Here is a 25,452-nt window from a genome sequence, read left to right on the forward strand (position 1 = left end):
AGCCTGCGCATTATTTGGACCGTTGATCGTGATTGTAGGACCCACCTATTGCACGTACACATTTCCCTAGGTGAAGACATCACCCTAGTCCATCATTGCCTATAGCCTACCCTACCTAGCCTAGCCTAGCCTATAGCCTAACCTACCTAGCCTAGCAATCATGAATTTTTCTTCTCAAAAATAATCATTTCTCTCCCTATCCCATGTGCCATGATGGCTTTTCTTCCCAAGACCCATGAGTATCTTACAAGCCCATGACTACTTTGCTACAATTCCCGATCTCTCTCTTTATCCCTCATTCATTCTCCCCCATTTGCAAGAGAACTTGGGACGTCTCACCCTTCTCAAAACTTTCTAGCCCCTTCTTCCTTTAATCTCCCTCAATCTAGCCCTCTAAAACTCATCTCCACCATTAAAACAATTCCATTGGAGCTAAAGAACCAAAGGCTAGAAGAAGAAGGAAGATCTTAGAGGTGGGTGCTCTTCTAGGTTTAGTTTTTTCATTTTTCTTGCATGGATCCTTCTTTCCTTTGCTTGGGAGTGTGTAGGACCCACCAATTAATGGTGGAGATCCTACATGACTCCATGAGTGTGGCCAATGGCCCACTTTGTGAATGCATGTTGCCATGATGAGGGCATTCTCCATGGACCCCATCATGAGGTTTTTCTTTTGATCTATAGTTTGTTGGGCCATCTAGACCCTAGATCCATGGTGGGGATGGTATCTCTATCTCATATTTTTGCCCATGCATGCATGAAACCCATTGATGTATGGTTTAGATTGTTTGGAGGGGCTCATAGTGGCGGAGCCTACTCCCATGGCCGTGGATCTCTCTCTCTTCCCTTCTCCCTCTACTCCCCTCTCTTTTTCCCTGGTGGCGTGGCCCATCTGGTGTGGCCAGGATGCCCAGACCGTCCAACAAGGTGGGACGGTCTTGCTGTCCAATTTCTGGACGTCGGACGGCCCACGTTGCTGTCCATTTTGACATGCAAGGTGAAATGCTATTAGCAGCCTGGTCTGGGATCCTCATGGCCCACTCAGGTAGGCCATCTTATGATGAATGTGATGAATATTAACTATCCAGCAAGCTCCATGGGTTGTAATGTGTAGCAACATGCTGCTGCCCAGATTTTTCCAGGCCCATTTGCTGTTTGTTTGTATGGAGTTTAACCCTGTTTATTTGTTGGATTTTTCCCTTGTAGTGGGGTGGTTCCCTGATGTGTGGACCCCACCTTGATGTATGTTGAACCTCCCATCAGCCAGCCCTTGGTGGACACCCTGGGATGGGCCTAAGGTGGGCTGGACAGTCCAAATTTCTGGACCGTCTAGCAGCATTGTTGAAGGGAAAACATAAATGTCAGCCTAATTTTTGGGATGGTGGATTGGTGGGCCACTCATGTGGACCCCACCTTGTAGTACAATTAAGGGTGCAAGCCATACGCCCATTTTCCCTTGATTTAGCCAACCCTGTGCCCACTCCAGGGGAAGAATCCAGCAGGACCAGTAGCATTCTTTTTCAGCACCTTGCTGTCCGGAATTTGTAATTGTTGTTGCAGGTGTTTATGGATCCCCAACTCACCTCCATTGTGGTCCATCTTGCTGGGACCCACCTCAGGTGTGCGTGGACCATCCGGATCGTCCATTTTTGGGGCTACCAAAGCTGGGCCAGCAGCCCACCTATTGGACGTCCCAGCTAGGCTAACGTCCAGCAGGGGCTAGCCGTCCCTAGCTCTACTGGCCCACCTTGATGATGTATTTTATCCACGCCGTCCCCCTTTTGTGTGGCCCACTTGGACGTGGTCCACCTCCCCTGGTGGACTTCCACAAGTGGGGCCCACCTTGGGTGTTTGAAGGGCCAGCCGTCTAGCCCATTGGGACCGTCTAGACCGTCTAGGCCATTTGGGAATACTGCTGGACTTGCAATCTAGCAGCAGGCCCACTTGATTTATGTGTCGTATACACACCTTCCATCTGGTGGGGCCCATTGTGATTACTGCTGGCCATCATATCACTGTTCACTCAGTTTTACCATCTGCTGGACCTCAGCAGGCCCAGGAAGTTGGGTGGGCTGAATATCCAGCAAGGCCTTAAGAAAATTCTGCATGTAGCTGAATATTGTGAAGACGTGAGGCCCATCAGATTGAGAGAATTGTGTACACAAATCATGCTTATATTTTCTGAGATTTTTGGGCTTAATTAGTGCCTTGGGAGGTTCGCTTTTGGGCTAATGGTTGAGGACCATGACAGTCCAGATTTTTGGACGTCCAGCAGGCCCAAATAGCATTGGATGTCTAGTCTTGAGCTCAATTTTGTGAATGGGCTGTTTTCACATTGTGCTGGACTTTTTAGGCTGAAATGTTATATGTAATTGGACCTTTGTTGCCCATTTATCTTGCCTAGTCTTGGGCTGAATTGTAGGGCCCATTTTACCAAATCTTAGATATGCCTTATGCATTTGGGCATATGGGCTGCCCATGAGGCCCATCATAATGCATGAATTCGGTGGCCATTCTACTTGGGCCATGGTGTGTCCCATTGGGCCCATGTTGATGTATATAGGCTTTGGGCCATTTCTTGAGGCCCATCATGTGGTATGAGGTGTTATGGGTTGCTGCCCATTTTCTTTTCATAGTTGTATCCGGGCCTTGGGCCTTGTTTTAGCTAGGTTCCTTGTTGGGCTGCCTTCCAGGGAACAATGGTGGTTAAATGTCCACATTGTGAACCCCCCCTAGGCCCTTTGTTAGGCCCATTCTCATCTATTGGGCCCGTAGTATTGCTTACCTAGACTTTGTGGGCTACTCCAAACCGTTGGGCCCCCACTATTGGTTATACTCCTTCCATACGACGTAGAATTGTCTAAGTACCTAGACCCGACCTTGCTAAGAGGAGAGTACAACATCATCGCATGTCATACTTAGTTTATCTTCATGATCCATGTGCATCATATATATGCTTGGTTGAGGAGTGATTGATTACAGTATGTGCCATTGGGCAGGTTGTTTTTGGGACTCCCTGAGTGATGGAGTTGCCCCACATGAGCGCTCTGCATGTGCAGGATTGATGCATGGTTGATTGGTATGATTTATGCATCTCGCATTTGTATAACACAGTTATTATTCGCCCTAGCATCATCAGGGTCGTTGCCTCCACAGGCATATTGTGGATGGCCAGATTTGAACACCGGAAATGCTTGGTTCTAACAATGTGGGCACATAGGATGTCCTTGAGTGAACGTCACAGAACCTTTTCGGTACCAGGAGATGCTCCAACGTCGAGACCGAGTGGAAACATGAGCGTCGGTGCCGAATACCATTAGGCCGCGTCTCCCACTGTGTCGTGGTCGGTTGGAAGGGCGTGTGGTCTTATCCGCCAGAGTGAGGGGGCTGTAAGTTAGGCTGAGTTTGACTAGCTCGCAAATCGGTCCGCTATCGACGAGCCGAGTAGGTATTGACAAACTACAGGCGGATAGTGAGGTCTTTTCCGCTCGATGGGCTGCCCGGCTAGGGAGGCGGCAATCAGTGTCGATTTTGTGATGATGCTCCTGTGGTTATTATTTTTGGTTATGATCTTGGTTATGCTGATTATGAACAGATTTATGTTATAGAAATCCTCCTCGTAGGATCTCAAGATCGGAACCTGGTGTATGGGTGCCAAGAGTCGAGAATGGGGTACTACGAAGGCTGTCGGCGCCGGATTTGACAATCGAGAATTTTGTGAGCTCGGTTTCCGAGTTTGGAGCGTGACAGGAGTTCTGAGGATGGGGACACTCGTGCCTACGATGTCTCGTCCTACCACAACCAAAGCAAACACCTGTGAATGATCCCGAAGATGAAGCTGGATGCATTGTTGGTGCTCGAAATCTTGGGCGAGCTATACGCCAATGGTGCTGCTACTGACGGGAGCTGCCGGAGGGCGCCTTCCTCTTCCGGTCTCCTCCCTGGTCACAGGTCCTCTGCCAGGTGGCCCAATCATCCTCGTAGATCAGGGCTCTCTGAACAACCTGATCGAATGTCGTAACCAGGTGTCCGACCACATGACTCCTGAGAGCGGGACGCAAGCCGTTCACGAAACGGCGGGCCTTCCGCCTCTCATCATCCACAAGATAGGTCGCAAATCTGGACAATGCGACGAAACGTGCCTCATACTGTGACACGGTCATGTTCCTCTGAACAAGCGTCTCAAACTCCAATGCACTCTGCTACTGAACATGCTCGAGGAAAAACTTCTGGTCGAATCGATCCACGAAGTCCTCCCAAGTCCACACAAAACCTGGCCCGGCCACTCGGGAAACGGATGCCCACCAATGTTGAGCCTCTCCCTGAAGAAGGAATACCGCCAACGGGACTCTTTGCTGAGTCGTGCATCGCATGATGTTGAAAATCTTCTACACCTTGGAGAGCCATAACTCAGCTGCTGCAGGGTCTAGCTCACCCCGGAAACGCGGAGGAGCATACTGACAGAAGTCTCGTAGAAGAGCGCTCGCGCGTATCTGCTGTCTGCTCTGGAGTCTCCACTGAATGTCTGCCTTGTCCCTGGAGGGCAGTTGTGACAGCCTGCAACATCTGCTGCAACTGCTCTGCTCCAACGGGTATGGTAGGGAATGTAGGGGCTGTACTAGCCTCAGGCGGAGGCACAGGATCTGTGGGGGCCTTTGGCATAGGTACAACAGGCTCAGGCAGGGGAACGGGAGCAACTGGGGGTGGAATGAGAACCTCGGGAATAGGATCCTCACGAGGTGGAGCGGGATGTGCTCAGGTCGCTTGGGTACCATGGGTGCCTCTACCTCTCGTGTCTCGTTTAGGCGGCATGGTCTATAAAAAGAACAAAGGCGTTTATCAGCCTTGAGAACAGAACCCCCGAAGGCTCAGACATTAGAGAACCAAATCAAAAGAATACGCACTTGGGACATGTAGTGTCCTAAGCTCAAAGCGGATATGTGATGTTGTTCTAAGTTATTCCCGGGTTATGCTCTGATTTCTCTCTCTCTTCCCTTCTCCCTCTACTCCCCTCTCTTTTTCCTTGGTGGTGTGGCCCGTCTGGTGTGGCCATGATGCCCAGATCGTCCAGCAAGGTGGGACGGTCTTGCTGTCCAATTTCTGGACGTTGGATGGCCCACCTTGCTGTCCATTTTGACATGCAAGGTGAAAGGCTATTAGTAGCCTGGTCTGGGATCCTTATGGCCCACTCAGGTCGGCCATCTTATGATGAATGTGATGAATATTAACTATCCAGCAAGCTCCATGGGCTGTAATGTGCAGCAACATGCTGCTGCCCAGATTTTTCCAGACCCATTTGCTGTTTGTTTGTATGGAGTTTAACCTTGTTTATTTGTTGGATTTTTCCCTTGTAGTGGGGTGGTTCCTGATGTGTGGACCCCACCTTAATGTATGTTGAACCTCCCATTAGCTAGCCCTTGGTGGACGCCCTGGGATGGGCCTAAGGTGGGCTAGACAGTCCAAATTTCTGGACCGTCCAGCAACATTGTTGAAGGGAAAACATAAATGTCAGCCTGATTTTTGGGATGGCTGATGGCACTCATAGCCTTGGTATGATTGTTGGCATTCCTGCCTTGTATTGCATAGCCTTGGTATGGCTGATGGTATTCCTGCCTTGTGTTGCATAGCCTTGTTGCAGCTGGTGGCATTCGTGGTCTTGCCAACATATTCCGCATATTCTGATATTGCATACTCGACACCTGTCCTGCACATACTTATACCACCCTCTAAGCTTTCTATAAGCTTATGCACGATTGATGCGTGTAGGTGACGCTAGGCAGTAGTTGAGCAGGAGCAGGGGCGTGCCGCAGAGCTTTCTTTTGGAATTTTGTTATAGCCAGTGTATCTTTCCCTTTATGCGTTTTGTATTGTAAAGTTTTATTCTTAGCGGATTTTGTGATGATACTCCTGTGGTTATTATTAGTGGGCTATGATCTTGGTTATGCTAATTATGAACAGATTTATGTTATGGAAATCATCCTCGTAGGATCCCAGGATCGGAACCTGGTGTATAGGTGCCAGGAGCCGAGAATGGGGTACTACAGAGGCTGTCGGCGTCGGATTCGGCGATCGGGAATTTGGTGAACCCGGTTTCCGAGTTTGGGGTGTGACAGTTGATGCTCAGGTTGAAGATGATAGTTTGCCATTTTTGGTGAGCCATAGTAATGCAGGGCCATTTTCACACTGTGCTCGAGTGGGGGTGGCCTGTGGGTTGCAGGGGCACACTCGAGGTAGGGTGGCCCGTGTGAGGCAGACCCCACCTGTGTGAGGCGGGTGGCTTGTGTGAAGTAGAACCCATGTGAAGTGGGGCCTACGAGGGGGGTTCAGCCGAGGTCCTAACCCATGGGATGTGGGGCCTGAGCTATATGAGATAAATGGATTGATTCGCCATGCTCTATTAGTTCGAGCTTTTAGAGCTAGTGGTTAATTATCCTGCATCAAAGTGGTATCAGAGTGGGAGGTCTCGTGTTCGAGACTCCTCATTGGGGGTGATTAATGCAGAGACATTTTCACACCCTCGAGTGGGGTGGCCTGTGAGATGCAAGGAGGGCACACTCAGGGTGGGCTGCCCGTGTGAGGCGGGTGGCTCATGTGAAGTGGAACCCATGTGAAGTGGGGCCCACGAGGGGGGTTTGGCCGGGGTCCTAACCCATGGGATGTGGGGCCTAGGCTATATGAGATAAAGGGATTGATTTGGTTCGCCATGCTCTATCATTCGAGCTTTTATTGCAAGTGGTGCACTGGATCTTCAACAGGACGCTTATCATGCATCTCATGGTGGTGGGCCTACATCGGAAAGCTTGATGGATGGAAAGTCCTTCCTATGAGTTGTGCTTAGTTCGAAGCTGTATCCTGACACTTTGGTAAGGGGCACATGTTGAAGGTCATGTGTAAGATGAGTAATGGTCTCTTATCTCAGTGTTTCAGAGGGAGGACATGGGGAGGGTTTGATCGTAGATATTGTTCCTTCTGAATGCTCTTTTGAAATAGTTTGAACCACTGTGTTGTGGACTAAGAGGCCAGCCTTCAGGATGCCAGTTCATCTCCCTCTTGTGCATCTTAGATCCTCCAGCTTTGCTCAAATGGGGCATCATGGAAGGGGCGGACCAGAGTGGCAACCTAATCATCGTTCCTCTTTTTTTTTTTCCAAGGCCCAGCTCTGGAAATAGATTGAGGTATTGTTGGTTGTGCAGGATGGGGTCCTAGACTTCCAATTGACTACTCAGGCCAAGGTTTCAGCTGCTTCAAATCTAAAATTGTAAGTGCGATCTCCGTGACATTCTATGAATTGGCAAATGTATTCAGTGAGCGGGTAGAGCAGTTGGGGTCTTCGTGGATGGTAATAATCAGGATGTTATTGCAATCTTCAAGCAGATGAGAACAGAGGGAGAAGATAAGAAAAATGCATAATGCATTCTAACTGACAACCGACTGTAAATTCGATAGCTATGATTATAGTGCAAGTTGGTTGCTTTGACAAGATATATCTCAATGCCACCTTTCTAACATGGCATCAAAACTTTTTTCTCAAAGTTATTTACACATGTATAGAGCTTTTCTAATTGATTTAGTGACAGTTGATCGTCCATCATTGCTATCAATAGTGTCTGGGGTTTTCTTTTATGCTGCTGCCTCCAGTTTCTGCATAAATTGATAAAGATCCTGCACATGATATTTTGGTCAGATCTTATTCTGGGCTCCATGTTATTTGAACCTGTAGAAAATTACCTATGAACTCAAAGTGTTCACTATCAACATTCGCTCATAAAATACTTGTCAGAGGTGCACCTTGGCATGGCATCTGTGACCGACATTAAGCTGCAGTCCTGCTTGAGCGACAATGGCAAGGAGGCTGGTGCCTCTGGGAAAACATGGATCCCCTTCTTAGAAAGAAAGAACGTTGAACTTAGATTTTGAAAAGTAATACTGGTATTTGGTACAAAAGGAGCTTCAGAGTAGCATAGATTTGACTGGTATTAGCTACCTTGTCAGCGGACTTTTTGACAATTCTGCTGCTGCACATGCTGGACTTAGGTGCAAGGGCTAGGCCTCACAAAATCTGCCTGGGCATTGATGAGCCCTATGCCAGTTGCAGATAGCAGTATCAGATGACTGATATTGGACTTTTTCAGTTGGGCTAGAGTCGGAGTGTTGCAATTTTTTGGAATCCTATCTGTTGTTCAAAAAGTAAAATTCTGGATCTCAAATTCAAAAACTAAGAAGCAAAATACCGAAAACTTCATATTGTATAGCTGTGGATTTGCTTTTGCCAGTGTGCTTGTCATACTCATAGTAATCTTTTCTATAGACTTTATAATCTATGTGATTGCCTTTCAGTATTTGTGCTTTGTACCATTTCTTCATTGATTAGTGTTATTTTAAAGAGGATGCATGTCTTGAAAATCCTGCATGCTTTTTCTGTTGATGTTGTCATTAGCAATATCAAACTACTAAACCGATCCTTTTCTTTTCAGGCCAGATACTTTCTCTTCTCTGTTACCTCTCATCACCATTATCATAGCCTTGCCCAATGATAATCATCATCTTTCAGTTACTAATAGTGAATTTTATACCTAAATGAGTTTTTAATATATGCTTCACATGATAGGTTTCTTGTGTCTTTTGCTGGGAGGTATCTAGCATATGATTCTTGCATTTCCATTCCTCAAGGGAAGACTAGATCATGCCATGATGGCAAAGAGGATTCAACTCACAGTTCTGACCATGAGTTATTCAAAATATATATTCCTAGTACCGAGTCAAACCTTTTTGGTCCCGTATTTATTGAGGTAGGCGTTCTTTACATCATGTTTGCTTATCTTGGTGTAGATTGATTGAAGTATGCATTCATGATCACCTTGCAATATCTGATTAAATGTGACAGAGCTGAATACCACTTGTACTTGACATTTGAATGGTTTTTCTGATATATTTACAATCATCATCATCATCATCTAAACCTTCTTCCAATTAATTGGGGTCAGCAGCCACATAAATCCTGCTCCGCCTTTCTGGTATATTTACAGTAAGTTTTTATTTTTTAACAAATACCTGCATAAATAATAGGGTATTTATAAACACTTACATAAAAGAAAAGTTTGGAAATAACGACATTGTTTTGTCGCTTTTATTGGAAGTACCTACATTCTGTCAGTTTTCGCCAATGGTGTAAACTTTGGGGCATCTTTTCTAAAAATGACGTAGTTAACCTGACTGTAAAACCCCTCTTCCCTCCCATAACAAAAAGAGAACGCATATACACCGTCCTCGAACTTGTCACACTCATTTCGAAGAACTTCTGATAACTTGGTCTGCCTTTTTGTCTGGCATACATGAGTTCTCAATCCTACAAGTTGACCCACTGTAGGTAACCATTGTCTATTGAGTATTACTGTGGATGCAAAATATCCCAAATATCTACCAGAATGGAATTTCCAGCAACTAATATAATGGCCTTTTTCAGTTGAGTGTACACCAGTGTCATATGATTCATATCTCTTCTTAACCTTTTTCAGTTGAATATCCCATGATCATAACTGTCCATGTAAACTTATCCCGAACAGATGATTCTGAGAATCACTATCTGTAGATTGATTTACAAAAAAAGATTTTCAATGGTCACATTGGGCAAGAAAGTGAAGATCAGGATCATCATGTTTCTGATGGGGCCATGGCTTCTTTATATTTTTAATGAGAGAGCAGACAGTTTAAATCATCAGGCCATCTCAACATGTGGACCCAATGTGGGCAATGCATGCTGCGAATCTTGAGCCTCTGTCAAAACTGTCTTAAGAGAACATATGTAGGATGCTGATCATTTCGTCTCAACAAATTTTGCATGCATGCCAACCTTCTGCTGATCTAAACCGCTCACAAAGTGGGCCTTGTTGTGGATATAAGATGCCTCTCCTCCACATGATCCCAATGCAAAGACATCTTCCTATATGTAGTGCTAGCGCTGTACACGAGTCGAGTCGAGTCGAGTCGAGCCGAGTATTGCCCTGCTTGTGCTCGGCTCTCCCTGGCCAAGAGCTGCTCGTACTCGGCTCTACTCGGGCGTCGAGCATGGATGCCCTGCTCGTACTCTACTCGTCCGAGTACGAGTAGAAATCGAGTCAAGTCGAGTCCGAGTTTTCGAGTCAAGTTCGAGTCCGAGTCCAAATTTGAGCCCATTTCGAGCAGGGTTTTCGAGCAACGAGTTCGAGCTTTAAGCCGAGTTCGAGTTATAACTTATAAATTGAGATTCATTTGAATTTCAATTCGATTGTCAAATGGAATTCGAAGTTGAACAAAGCAATAAAATATATAAACTTCGACACTATCAAAAGATGGCAAAATAGATGGATGGTGTGGATAAATCACATGCATAAACGTGATGCCTACAAAGCTTTTCCAGCACCGACTTCATAACCATCTGTTTGCGCCAACATTGGTACAGGGACAATACCTGGGATTTGGGATTATTATTATCATTATTATTATTATTATTATTATTTATTTTTATTTTTTTCTGGTTAGCCCATTAGTACACCCATTGTCAGTTCACACTTCACTGTTAGCCACACTTCACTGTTAGCCACCCCCTCTAGGGAATCCATAGCAAAACGAATATTTAGGGAAAACACAAATATCAGGTTAATCCCAAAACTATATTAAACAATTTCTATATTAACATATATTAAACAATTTCTATATTAACATATATTAAACAATTTCTAAAAATAAAAAATAAAAAATCAAACCCACACATTACCGGGCGAGCTGGGTAGGAACGACCGGCAGCTGCGTGCAGGGCAGGGCGATGACGGAAGAGTGGCAGCCTGGCAGGGACGAGCTGTGGCACCGGACGAGTGGCAGGGACGAGCTCCGTCATTGGACAGGGGCACCGAACAGGCCGCAGGGACGAGCGGCAGGGTCTAGCACCACCGGATGAGTGAGAGAGAGAGAGGGAAGAAGAGGGACGGCCGGACGGGCGCTGGGAAAGGGAGAGAGAGAGAGTTTTTTTTTTTTTCAAACGGCCGTTGGGAGGGAAGAAGGGTTTTGAACGAGCGCTGCTTGAAAATGACGGGTGACTGGGTGAGTAGGGTTTTTTTTTTTTTTTTGGGCGGGCTTATATATACGAGTATGAGTCGAGTACCGAGTCGAGCGCACGAGTCGAGTACCTCTAGACTCATACTCTACTCGTAATCTAAACGAGTCTTAGAAACCCGCTCGTACTCGACTCTAACTCAGACTAGTCGAGTATTCCAAGTTGAGTCGATCGAGTACCCCTGCTTAGCCTGCTCGTGTACAGCTCTATGTAGGGCTAGACTGCCATGCACGTTTTCTCCAAAATGTGGTGATTTGCTCACAATGCAGATGGCTCAATCTAGATCAATTTGGAATGTCCAAAAACTAGGTTTGCAGATCATTTCCAAAAAATCACATCATAGGTTCATCAATCTCCAAATTTGGACAATCCAATTAGCGTAACCAATGCTGTCAAACTGCATATGCGATCGCTTTTTTTTTTTTTTTTTTGAAAAAAATTTTGAAAAAAAGAAAAAGAAAAATAAGGGGATTTTTTTTTTTTTTTTAAATGTAGAAAAATATAAGAACTTGGGGGAAACTTCTTCCCTAAGTTAATAGATAACTAATAGAGTAATTTTACATATATAAAATTAGTTTGTGAGAAATAAAATCAATTAAAAAATGAATGAAGTACATGAAATTCAACATTTAACAATATAGTTAAGTAACAAAACCATCAATAAGCTATTTATTGTACAAATACAATTTTGTAGTCATATCTTAATGTTGATTATTTATATGCTATAACACTAACACTACTTACAAGTTACAACTTACAAGTTTCAAAATAAATAAATAATACTGATAATCTAAAATCTAAATAAATGAATGTTGCTTGAAGCTTGAATCTTGATCTTCCAAGGGAGGGAAACTTCTCTTCTTGAATGATTTCCTTGCTTTAATCTTGTAGAGAAGTAGGAACTAGGAACTTGAATGTTGGAACTTGGTTGGAAGTAGGAAAGTATGTATGAGAGAGATTATAATTGCACTTGAAGTAAGAATGTAAGAGTAAAAGAGAGTTTTGGAGTGATAATGTTGCAAATAGAGGAGGTTTGGATGCATTTTTATAGGCAAAGTTTGATTTTTATTTTTATTTTTTTGCAAAAAAAAAAGAAAGAAGAAAAAAAGAAAAAAGAAAAAGTGCCAACTAGCAGATATGCGATCGCATATCCTCACACCTTTAGCATATGCACTGCGATCGCATATGCCATCATGGCATATGCGATATGCATATGGGAATTCGCATATGTGAATATTCGGTCGCATTTAACAACACTGAGTGTAACTTGCAGTATGTCTTCCATTCAAGGGAGTCGAGTATTTGTATGGTCTGATTGGAAATAGCTCTAGTCATGTGTAACCTATGCTACATGTTGCATAGCCTACGCTACACGCTATGTAGCTTATATTAGAAGGTTTTTTTTTTTTTCTTTTTTTGCACTAAAACATTAAAATCAATTAATGTTTTCAATGGTTGGTTACATTTCTATTTTCAGGAAAAAATTAGATCTTTTCAATGATTTTAATCAAATAATATGAGTAACAGTATTAAATCAGTTTACTTGCTCTTTCTTCGTTTTATAATTACTCTTTGCCCTATTCTTCCTATTATTTTGTGTGTTTGTTGCACCAAATATCATGAAATTTTATCATTAACCAGTCTAATTTGATGCAAAAATATCATGAAATTTTATGATATTTAGTGCAACTAACTGCAACCTTAATTAAAAATCTAGAACTAGCATGTTCCTTATGCTACACACTATGTAGCTTATGCCTCACGCTTTTGAGGGGTGAATGCTATGCTGCACACTATTCGTTATTTAAAACATTCGAGTACAAGCAAGGGTACTCCTGTAATTCACTCTATCCCAAGAGGCTTTTCAATCAGGCCCATTCAATAGAGATATATTTTTAAGCTTCTTGTATGATCATTATTCAGTCCCAACTCCCAAATCCTGGACTTTGATGAAGAAAAAGAGACACCGAGAGAGATCATTGGAGGGAGGGAGCAGGAGGGAGAATGGAGATATGAGATTGAAAGAGATGGAGAAGGGATATTGAGAGAGATGCAATCATGCAGAAAGCAAATAGAGCTAGGGTTTTTAAGAGTTGCAGAGAGGGAGGGAGGGATATTTGCAATAACAGTGAATTAACGATTTGCAAATTCCCTATTATCTAGGTTTTTGCAAAAGAGGATGCTCACATCCTCTAGGTGGTCCGCATGGTGGGGCCAACATATTGGATGGGTTGAATGCTGCACACGCATAACATGTTCGTGTTTATGGGTGAGAGATTGGTAAAAGTATTTTGGGAAAGGAAAAGCTTTTCACTTTTTGTTTCTTTCACATCTCTCATTTCGTTGCAAAATTTTCCTAGAGACTTCCTTTATTCCCCCAGTCTTCCAAGGCTCTGATATTGGCATATTGCCCATACATCTTGCCTGACCTCCTGGGTATGGGTATCATATTTAGGCATCCAAGGCAACTTTCTTAGGGTGCTATACTTTCTATAGACCAGATACGCAGGCAGCACTTATTGTACAATTCAGTAAATGGTATCAATCCTATAACCTGTAGACATGATCGAGCTGGATCATGCAACTGATAGGACGACTCATGGATTGTCTATTCCACCATTTCTGAAATATCATGCTTCTTACCATTCTATGTATAAGCTTTTCCTTTATTGTTGTTCCAGACCTTTTGAACCATCCAAAATGGGCGATTGATTGGATATTATGTACTTCCTTGCTACCATTCTATTTATTAGCTTTTCTCATATTGTTGATCCAAACTTTAAGAACTATACAAAACGGGTGATTGATTTTTGGGCTATGGTTCTTCTATAGGAAATCCATTGATTTTTGGGCAGTGTGGATTGATCATCATATTGACATGCCAAACAGGTTGTCCCATTTACTAAATGGGCACTATTAGTGCAGCAACACACACACACACACACACACACACACTCTCTCTCTCTCTCTCTCTCTCTCTCTCTCTCTCTCTCTCACTATTTAGGGTCTCATCAAGCTGGATATGGAGTGACGTTATCCAACTGTGTTGGGCAGTTGGTGACATGTTTAACTGATATCTCTCCTAAGCGTGCGTGCGCGCACACACACACACTCACCTAGGAACTGGTTCTCATGAGAATTCGTGAGCACTTTTTGATATGTGTATGTAAGCCCAAAATCTGAACGGTCCACGTGATGTGGCACCTCATGAAACCCCTAAGACCCTACTTTCAGCTTGATCCAAAATTCTGGTGGGCCATGGAGAAAGGAAACAGTTACCTTCATTGATTTTCCTCTCTTTGCTATGGCCCATTGGAGTTTTGGATTAGGCTGAAAGGTGGACCCTGGGGGTTTCATGGGATGCCACATCACGTGGACCATTTGGATTTTGGCCCCATGACACATGTGCAAAAGTGCACACGTGTGCTCACCTAAGAAGGTGCACAGGTGAGCATGTGACTCTCTCTCTCTCTCTCTCTCTCTCTCTCTCTCTCTCTCTCTCGCTACACACACACACTGGATGGATTATTTTGTCCATGGTTTCAACATCTAAACGGTCAAAATTCGAATACAACAATCAATGCTCATGATCATCTTTTAAGAGAAATTTCAAGATCATGCCCAATCCACAGGCCTTGCTAGCCAACATAAATGTGTCCATTATACACAGCCAACCATTGGTTTGTTTGTGGGGCCACCATCACATGTATCTTTCATCAAATCCGTTCATCAGGTGTGAATTACTAGGATGAAGCTAAGATCCCTGAAACAAAACTCAGGCAGGCCACATCGCATTACCTTGGAGGTCTTAGGTGCAATTTTACATTGTTACCAATGGTGTAGCCCATGTGAGCTTTGTTATTGTGATGATATTTTGTATGTATGGTAGGGGTGGCAATGGGTTGGGCTGCCTGGCCTGACCAGACCCAACCCGAGTGACCCGGCCCTTAAGGGCTATGGCATGAGGGCTAGGCTAGGGCTTGAAATGTAGGCCCAGTGTTCGGGTAGGGCTACGCTAGTCGAATGATGAATAGCTTGGCTTGATCTGTTTCCAGGGTGTGCTCATATAGTATATAGGTATTAGTAACTTAACATATAGAATCTGTATGCTAGTGTATATAATAATATGAAAAAAATTTAATACTCCGGTAGTGTGATGGATGATATACATGCACTTAAAAACTATCCAAATTGTGGGCCCCAGTTTACACCGTGAACAATGTATTGATACATGTATTTAAGTCCATGCATATGTTTGATACTTAGGTGGGGCATATTCTTGGTTGATGAATAAACCTTATTTGGCAATGGATGTAGGTGTGCCATAAAAAAAAAGCTTTGATTCTCTAGAAGAGCATGATGATTCATAAACACGCATGTACACCAATTATACACATAGCACAAATGTAACATATCTTTAACTTATAGGGCCAGCCCACGACTGGCCTAGCCCTAGCTGGACCTATTGCTCTAGGGTGAGGGCTAGGCGTGGGCCTCTTTAGCCCATTAGGGCATGGGCTGGGCTAGGCCCAGGGCCAACCTCAGCCTGGCCTGACCCCAGCCTAGCCCATTGCCATTCCTAATGTAGGTTGACCATAAGGGTTCTCGCCCAATGGACAGTGGATTCCACATATACAATATGGTGGGCCCCATGGAGCTTGGGTTTTTTAAGCATGTGTAAAAGTAGTGTTGTAGATGGTTTTGGTTTCATATCCAATTGCAACCAAAATCCTCTACAAGGCAGCACGTCAATCACCCAAGCTCTATGAGGCACACCATGTTGTTTATGTAAAATCCATTTTGCCCACAAGGTGCTGTCCTTGATGCTAGGCCACAAGAAAAAGTAGGCTAGGTTTATGGCTTAGGTGGGCCACATCACAGGGAAAAATGGGGATGGGATGCCAGCCATACATTTGTGTGTGGGGCCACGGGTCACCATGTTGTCTATCTTTCATCAAACCCAGATGCATCATTAGTGTAGCACGCCATCCTGAAAGGTGGGACGCCCAAAAAATAGGCCTATCCAACCATAATGTGGACCAAACTATGGTTGGGATCCCATCCTCATTGATCCTTGTGGTGTGACCCACCTAAGTTGTGGATCTGGCTAATTTCTTCAACATTAATTTTGGGGCATCCCATCATTATGTTGGGCCTCTCGTAATACATGGTTTGGATGGCACATTCTCAACATGGTGACCACATGTCGATGGCACATGCACCCACTTCCACGGGATCACTAGTATTGATGCTTGGGTCAACCGAATCTCCTCACTCCTAGTGGATGGTAGTAGAATTGATGTCAAAGGTCAGATTAGTGAAGCCATTGTCAAATTCTATTTGAACCTCCTTTGGGACGAGAAGTGGGTGTGACCGAGTTTAGATAACTTGGTCTTTGATAAAATCTTAGTTGCGGACGCTAATAATCTTGAAGGGCCAGTTCAGGGGGAAGTTAAAGTTGCTATGGTGGCTCTCAGCTGGACAAAGCTCCAGATCTGGATGGGTTGTCCTAGGCCTTCTTCCAAGTTTTTTGGGAGATGATTAGGGTTGATCTTATTAGGTTTGCTGTTGAATTTGGGAAATTCCTTCATATCTCTTTAATCTCAAAATTAAAAGGTGCTGAGAGCTTAAGGACTTCATGCCCATCAGCCTCATAGGTGACTTATAAATCATAACCAATGTTCTGGCCCAAAGATTCAGGATCATCCTCTTGAAGGTAAGCCCTCCTCCCCAAAGCGCGTTCATCTTTGGTAGACAGATCCTGGAAAGTGTGCTGATTGTTAACGAGTCATGAGTGGATCAACTCATGTCATCGGGCTAATAAGAAAGGTCATTTTTGTAAGTTGGACTTGGAGAAGGCTTACGATCATGTTGATTGGTCTTTTCTTTATTATATGCTAGTTCGACTGGGCCGTGGGGTGAAGTGGAGACAATGGATTCAAGCTTGTGCCTCGTCTACCAAATTCTCTATTCTCATCAATGGATTCCTATTCGGCTTCTTCAAGGTTTCGAGGGGTCTTCATCAAGGAGACCCCCTTACCCCCTTCTTGTTTGTGGTTGTCTCTGAAGCTCTCACAAGATGGTGAGCAAGGGTCAGTTAGTGGGCCTCTTCTGGGGGCTTAACGTGGAGAATGCCAACTAGTCTATATCCCACCTCTAGTACACTAATGACACTCTTATCCTTTGTGAGATAGATGAGACAATGGATGACAATTTGAGGAAGATTGTCAGTTGCTTTGAGGTGGTGTCGAGGCTAAGTGTCAACTTAGCCAAGAGTGAAATTCTTAGGATCCATTTGTCTTTAGAGGAAGTCACTAAGTGAGTTGAAGTTTTTGGGTACTAGGCCAGGTATTTCCTTTTGTATCTCGAGTTCCTTCTTTATGTTGGTAAGCTTGCTAAATACTTGTGGGACAAGGTGGCTGAAAGGATGGGTAGCAAACTTTTGCCTTGGAAGAGCAAACTTCTCTTGCTTGGCACTAAAATCATTCTCAACAAGGCTACCCTTTCAAACATCCCCCTATATTTCATGTCGTTGTTCCATTGCCCGAAATTGGTTCTGTCAGGCTTGAAAGGCTGAGGAGAGACTTTCTCTTGCAAGTGGAGTAGCTAAAGGAAAATTCCATTTGCTAGAATGGAGGGAGGTATATAGGCCTTATGAGGGAGGAGTTGTAGGTATTAGAAGGCTGGAGGTTGTTAATTCGACCTTATTGGGGAAATGGGTGTAGAGCTTCGGGGTGGAAGAGAACAATCCCTCTGGAGAGATCATCGTTGGAAAGTATAATATTTCTTTTAAGGGTTTGTGGACCAAGGACTCTTCCTTGCATCACGCGTTGAACCTTTGGAAGGTAGTCACTTGCTTGGCAAGCAAAGTGTTTGAGGGAATTGGGTTTTCTGTTGGGGATGAGGATTGGGTCAAGTTTTGGGATGATGTTTGGATCGGGAGTCCCCGCTTCAATTAGAGTTTCCAAGACTAGCCAGGCTTTTCCCTTTCGCAGATGTCTCGATTGTCCTTTGCTTCTCAAGTCCGAATTCTAGAGGTGTTTGGGTCCTTCCCTTTAGATGTAACCTTGCTGATGTTTAGGTAGAAGATTTGGTGCAACTCCTTTCTCGTCTGTAGAGTATTCGGCCTTCTTTGGGCATGAAGGACTCAGTGATTTAGTTGAAAGATAGATCTAGTGTTTTCTTCGTGCGAACTTTCTATGACTTGATCTTCCAGCCTGAGGTTCGTGATGGTTGTTGCCATAGAGGCCCGTTTTGGTCCTATGGAGGCCCTCCAAAGGTTTTGGCTTTTGCTTGGCTGGTTAGTAGAAATTGGGGGGGGGGGTGTGCGGGGCGTGTCGCTAGAAGGCTTTTGTGGTAGGCATGCTAGACTGTTCCTTCTATGTAGCTTAAGCTTTAAATCAGCTTTACTTTTAAGATCACAACTTAACCTGAGTTGACATATGATGGTTGGAATGAGTGTTATAGCTTGCATCGACATGGCCATGATGCTTCCAAATATCTGCCTCTTATGTAAGAATGATGTGGAATCGGTGACTCACCTTTTCATCCATTGCCCCTTTGCTAGGAGTGTTTGGACTGGTATTCTAGATTCTTTTATTATTTCCTGGGTGATGCCGAACTTTGTTGAGGGGCTCTTCCAAGCTTGGCATGATGGCAACTTTGGGAAAAAAAGGAAGGCTGAGGTGGAGGCTAGCTTTGCTTGTTATTCTTTGGGCCCTTTGGGGGGTAGAGAAATAACCGTTGCTTCCATAATAGAAGTGGTTCTCTCTTGGACGCTTTTAGATGGGCTAAAATGTATACTAGAGAGTGGGCGCCCTGATTTTGGTGGTTGTTTCTTGGCTAGCTTAGCTGCGGTCTCTTGACCTTCTTAATAAGATACCATTACTCGAAAAAAAAGAAAAAAAAGCAAAAAGTTAATGAATTATTTGTGGGCATGTAGAGGGAATATTATCATTTAATAGGGGTATTTTAGTCATGCAAAAGTCTTGAAAAAATAAGCTATATTTGCTTTTATATGGTAGTGTGCACACGCGCACACACACACATCAGGGTTTTAAATAACTTCACCATGCAGCGTGTGGCTTACGCTATATAGTGTAGCTTAGCTTTAACTTCACATAGCTCATGTAAATAGCTTTAGTCACATGTAGCCTACTCTGCACGCTAATTTTACATGTGCAGTATGCTACACGCTACATAGCGTACGGTACGCGCTATGTAGCTTATACTACAAGTTATTTTTCACTAAAATATTAAAATCAATTAATGTTTTAAATGATTTGTTACATTTTTAAATTTTTAATTGAAGGAATTTAGTAAAATAGTACAAGTAATAGTATTAAATAAGTTTGGTTGTATTTTCTTTACTTTTATACTTAATCGTTGCCTATGTTTCCTATTATTTTAGGCTGTGTTTGGTTGCACTAAATGTCATTTAATTACATTAGTAATCGGACTAATTTCATGTAAAATATCATGATATTTGGTGCTACCAAGCACAACCTTAATTAAAAATCTAGAAGTAGTGTGTGGTGTACTATGTAGCTTAAGCCGTACGCTTCAGAGGTACGAACACTACGCTGCATGCTATTTGCTATTTAAAACACTGATGTATCATGTACATATTCTAAACAGACTGATTTAGGTGAGTCAACTCCTGTCAGCAAATTCGTAACACAGTTTGTGACTGAGGTCACTCCTAGATTTTATGTGATGGTCGAAACATGTGGACCTGTAATGTTGGCCATTTGAGAAACTCCAAAGATATGATTAGTCAACTCCTGTCAGCAAATTCCTAACACATTTTGACTGAGGTCACTCCAAGATTTTATGCAACGGTCGAAACATGTGGGCCTGTAATGTTGGCCATTTGAGAAACTCCAAAGATATGATTAGTCGCGTTGTTCTATTTGCTTCCTGTTATACACTGTTTAAGCTGAGGTTATCAAACATGCTATTCTAAAGGTTTGACTTCTGTGTAGGTTGAGAATGAGTCGGGGTTATCCAACTTCATTCCGGTCCTCTTTGCGGACAGCCAAACCTGTTCTGAGCTGCAGATGATACAGGAGAGGTCCAGTGATACTCTCTGTTCAAACAGACTTGGTACTCAATTTGCAGATGTTGGTGTATCACATTCGTGCGAGCTTTTCGTATCAGGACAAACTGCGACTTCTCATCTTCTTTTAGATATTGCATGGTTGCTCAAGGAGCCTCGTTTGGACAAGGATGAAACCATTTTGACTTCTGTCCAAATTCATAGATTGAATGGTTTATTGAGTTTTTTAATACAGGCTGAGTCTATCACTATCTTGGAGAGAATACTACAATCTCTGAAGATCCTGATGGATGCGGAGGAATTATATGACCCTGTAAAGAAGATTCGTGATGCTGATTTGAGGTCGTTTCAGAAATATATGGATCAGGCAAGAAAAATTCTCCACCAGAGACTTCAGAACAGTGTGAGATTGACAACGCATACTGAAAATGCAACTCCTCAACTCATTCTCTTGCCACAAAGTGATGTGGAGGGTGAAGTGCTCTACACTCTGCCAAGTATTAGTCATGTGAGTTTTGTTCTCATGCTCTTAATTTTCTATTTAGTGAGACATTTACCTGTCAATGATTTTGATCGAACTTTCTTTATGGAATCTTTAAGAGTTCAGGAAATAGTATTGTACTCATTAGCAATGTTTTAAAACCATCCAGTTCTGGCATAATAGTCGGCTTGTCGATTCAATTGTGTCAGATTGTGATGTTACCATGAAGTGATAGAAGGTAATTAAAAAGTAATGGGGGAAAGGTTAAAAATAGATAAAAGCAGATGTAAAACGCTCTGAGATTCCAAAGCGACAAATCTTTTTTCGTAGAAGTCAACAGGAGTATCTGATGAATTTTGTGGAAGATGATCCCCTATGGCATTATGTGGAGTTTGTGGCAGGAGAAATAGAAAATCTTTGAAAACAAGCTTAATTCAAAATCAAGAAAGGCATCCACTTTCTTCTAACAGGCCAGGCTCTAGCTAGAACTGAATTTCAGGGCTGCTCCATTGATGAAATCTTGAATGAATGGTATTATAGGGGAACCGAGTAATATCAATGGGGGCTGATTCTCTTTGTATCACATGGACTGTATTTTGTCTGTTTTTGGGTTGTTGTCTTTCCACACCCCTCTCCTGCCAGTATCTTCCCACGGTAGTAATGACTAATGAGAGGGTCACTAGCATCCAGAACGCTTTATTCACGCATCTCCTGCATTTTTATTTCAATAATTTTTTATCACTATTGAAAAATAATTTTTTATCTTTCCTTTGTTGGAATCGATTTTTAGGAAACAAGTCATTCTGTCAATATGGCATTGGGACCCACCTGTTCAGGCAAATCCATCCAGTCATCATGTGAAAATGGTCAACCATTTAACTGGACAGTTCTCGCTTCTCATGAGTTTGAACAGGAAAAATTGCCAATTCTAGTTTACCCCGGTTGCACCATCGAGCCAGATTTGACCTTCATTGTTTTGCTTGTCTGGTGTGCTAATTAGCAGTGGCAGTTATTAATAAAAATCTGAGATTTCTGGGTGCTATTTCTAATCTGAGCCTCGACACATTATTTTCATATTTTCCAACAAACAACTTAAGCTCCAATGTGCATGTGTCTTGTCCTTCAAAACCTGCATACACAGTCAGAGTAAGCTTGCTTATTTCTTTTGTCTTCATATTCCAGTGTTCATTTTAATGAGTTTTGGACACTTGATTCCTTAGCTTTTCTTGTTTCACCATTCCAGCTTGTTGAGTGACATTAGTTAACAGTCTAGCAATTCGTCTGTATATGCTAATAAGTTATGAATTTCGTTACTCATTTCTTCAAACTCTACTAGCATGAGGGATATGGTAACCTAAGCATGTTGGAAAGGAGTATGATCCCTAACTATCATCTCATCATTGTCATCGTCATCGGTTGTGGCATCAGTTGCATCATCCCTGCTTGAAAATACATGCCTTCATATCCCTTACCAGCTCCTCACTCACAGACGGTTCTCTCATCAGCATTTCAGACCAATGTCTAAAATGTCGTCCAAAACCGGTATGTATTGCCCGATATGTACTGGTATTGCCCATGAACAATATGGGTGTATTGGCTCCGGGTTGGCCCAAAACAGCTCTATATGGGTTATATGTAAAGGTATCGGTGGTGAATGATATGTTATGTAGCACGCCCATTTCAAACCTTGTTTTAGACCCTTCAACCCCAATGAAAGTTGCTCGCCATATTGGACCATCTCCACTCTTTACCTTTTGTAGAATGTTCTTGTGAATTATAGCCAATACCAGTTATATAAGCATAAATCTAGAGGTTACTGTGGCAACTTTGCATAAGGTAGGGTTAGTTTTTTTGGGGGTGATATTCAAAAAGTTGATAGATAAGCCACACCCATATTGTCACTCTACAGAACCGTACATGAGATTTTTACCTCACATGGCTCCTTCAATTCTTCCAAAGTAATTGGATCATTTTCCTCATTCGAGAATCTCCTCCCTTCTTCCTCATCCCTAAGAGTAACTAGAACCAATTCAGTCACGTTTTCATGGTCTAATTGAACACTTTCCTCTTTTAGTTATGATTAGGAGAAGATTATTCTTTTTTTTTTTTCCAAAATGTGCGGATCAAATCCAGATCTTATTGTAAGAACAAGAGATCTTTCTCGATCAATCCCTTTGCCCCACATTGTTCGAGAATTAGAAAGATCCTTTTCGAGCAGCATATGTCAAGCCATCTCAATGTCTCCTATTGGGGCAATGCTTAGGCTGCTTCAATGTGCTATGCCAATCATCATCATCATCATCATCTAAGCCTTATCCCAATTAATTGGGTTCGGTTACATGAATCATGATTCAGGATTCCACTCTATCAAGGGCCAGATCTTCACTTTGACCATATAGGTCATGAAGTCTCGTTTCATTCGGATTCATGATGGAAGCTATGGCATAAATTTGATGCTGATTGCCAACCTGACGTAGCCCTCCTTTATGAGTTGGGACCAGCAATGAGAGCACACAACTCCCACAGGCACAATGTAATAGACTGACATAGGTTGATTACAATCAAGAGCTATCCAATATCTCCCAAATTCATGTATTAGATGACTTTGTATGCTTGAGCTCATTTAGGAAGTGTGATGTTTGGCACTGTCTAACAATTGGAGGTTATTCTTCTTGCATCTGTGAGGGATGGGAAGAAAGGATGGGTTTGTTTTATTAATGAATAAGAGGGGTTGCTTCTTTCGGCAGGAAGGTGACTCGGGGTGATATCAAATGAAGGTTAGAAGAGAGATAAGACATAAGAAGAATCAAAGCCTCCCTGTACAAATTAAAATTTTGAGCATACGTGAATGGAAGAGAAGAATACTTCTCAATCCAATTGCACATTATTAACACTATCATCTTAGCCTTTGTCCTAGCAATTCGCGATTGTGTTTTTAGTGGTAGGTTGACGAAAGTTCTATGATTGGGCTGCCCACCAGACATCAATCAATTGGACATAACACGGGAAATGGGAAAAGTATTAAACATTGCTCATCTTCCAGCTGTTTGTATTATAAAGGGTTCGTATATATAAAGATTGAAATTCTAATGCAAACAAAGGGAATACCCCCCAGGAAACTCTCAATCAGCTATAGGTTTACTGGAGGTGAGTGTCACTTGTTTCTCACTTCCCACTCGATGAGTCAACTGTCCTTATTTTTGGACTGAGCATTTTACCCAGTGGGCCCCGACTGATGGACAACTTGCATATTTGATGTTGCAAGGTGGGGTACTGATGGACAGCTTACATATTTGATGTTGCAAGGTGGGGTGCACAACTCAGATATTTGATATTACATGGTGGGGTGCAGACACTTGATGAAGAGCTCAGATTTTTGATGTTACACTTTTGGGTTTACAGTATATATATAAAGCATCTGAATTATACCCTTGCATCATGTGATTGATGCTATATCTGCTTGCGCACAGTTGCTAGGTTTTTCCTATAGTGTAGATCGAGAAGCATCTTACGTTGAATATGCTTCACTTTGCTACGTTTAATTTCTGACAGGAGATCCGCACCAGCTTTTTCTTTTTCCTTTTTTTTTTTTTTTTTATTTGTTTGTTTGTTTTTTTTGTTTTTTTTTTTTTTGTTTTTTTGTTTTTTTGTTTTTTTTTTCCATTTTCTTTTAACCAATCTATACTGGCATTTACATTTGAATCACCTGCCATCTCCTTTGGGTGAAAACTGGTCAACAGCATTATGTTCTTGTTTTGCAGGGTGTTGAGATGAGGAATGAAGATGAGTTGAAGCCAACTGCAACTTCAGCTTCTCAAGAGAGCGACATACATGCGCCTCTTATAAATAAAGAGATCATCATGGACGTAAACCACTGTCCACATGTAGTGAAGGGATTGGAGTGGCCACGAAAAACCTGTGGCCGCATACTATCTGGCACAGTCAAGAGAGCACACCTAACCCTTCTTATAATGGCTACTGCTGCCATGTGCTTCGGGATATGTGTCGCCCTTAGCCATCCGCATGAGGTTGGCAGATTTGCAGTTTCTATTCGGAGGTGTTTGTTCGGGGTCTCCAAGCCATAGAAGACTTGCCAGCAAAACGAGTGGCTTCATTTGTATGTATCCAATGTATATAGTGCAATGTTGTGACCATGCTGTTTTGGGCCCCATTCTACTGCGAAGAATGTTGGTTTCATTGCTTGGAACTCTGAATAGCCTAAAAGCTCCTAACTGTGCGTATCATCACAGTCAGATGTACCATGGACCATATGTAGCAAGTGTTGATGAGCGTAGCAAGCACATCTTATTGGAAGGTTACAATATTAGCATATTGTCTGGTCTACTCAGAATAATTCAGGACTTGGGGTTTAGATTATAGTAGACCCCTTGTTATTTTATTTTATTTTATTTTATTTTTTTGGTTGCCATGCCGTTTGGTCGGCAACCTGTTCTCAGTTTTATTTTCCCTTTTTTTAAAGGAGTTTCCACCCGCATATCTCTGAGAGAATGTAATGACTGCGTTTTCTTGAATTGTTCAACTACTCCCGAGGCTTGCATTTGGTATTTTGTTGTTACTGCATTTGCCTGCTTGTTATTTAGGGTGCGTTTGGCTGTACAAGTAGGTTACATGATTATGTTATTAAGACCCATTGATATGGTGGGATCTATCCAAACAAACCCAATGGAAAAAGTGGATCTAAATAATCAATTGAGAAGTCATTCTAAAAAGTGGTCGCCATCCACTCTTAAATTGAGCATTCATTCCGAAAAGTGGTCTCCATCCACTCATCAATTGAGAATTTATTTTCATACAAATCATTAAAAA

The 25,452-nt window shown here is 42.7% G+C and overlaps 1 protein-coding gene across 1 annotated transcript in view; it reads left to right on the plus strand.

Moving 5' to 3' along the window:
- LOC131225897 (squamosa promoter-binding-like protein 7) overlaps positions 1–24,969 on the plus strand; it is a 68,177-nt gene extending 43,208 nt beyond the window's left edge. The window contains exons 8-10 of the mRNA XM_058221501.1: positions 8,606–8,786; positions 20,071–20,652; positions 24,387–24,969. Coding sequence (XP_058077484.1) covers positions 8,606–8,786; positions 20,071–20,652; positions 24,387–24,710 — 1,087 coding nt within the window. The 3' untranslated portion in view covers positions 24,711–24,969. The remainder of the gene's footprint in view (positions 1–8,605; positions 8,787–20,070; positions 20,653–24,386) is intronic.
- Positions 24,970–25,452: the final 483 nt, after the last annotated feature.

Source organism: Magnolia sinica, chromosome 14 (assembly GCF_029962835.1).
Source record: "Magnolia sinica isolate HGM2019 chromosome 14, MsV1, whole genome shotgun sequence".
NCBI classification, from domain to species: Eukaryota; Viridiplantae; Streptophyta; class Magnoliopsida; order Magnoliales; family Magnoliaceae; genus Magnolia; species Magnolia sinica.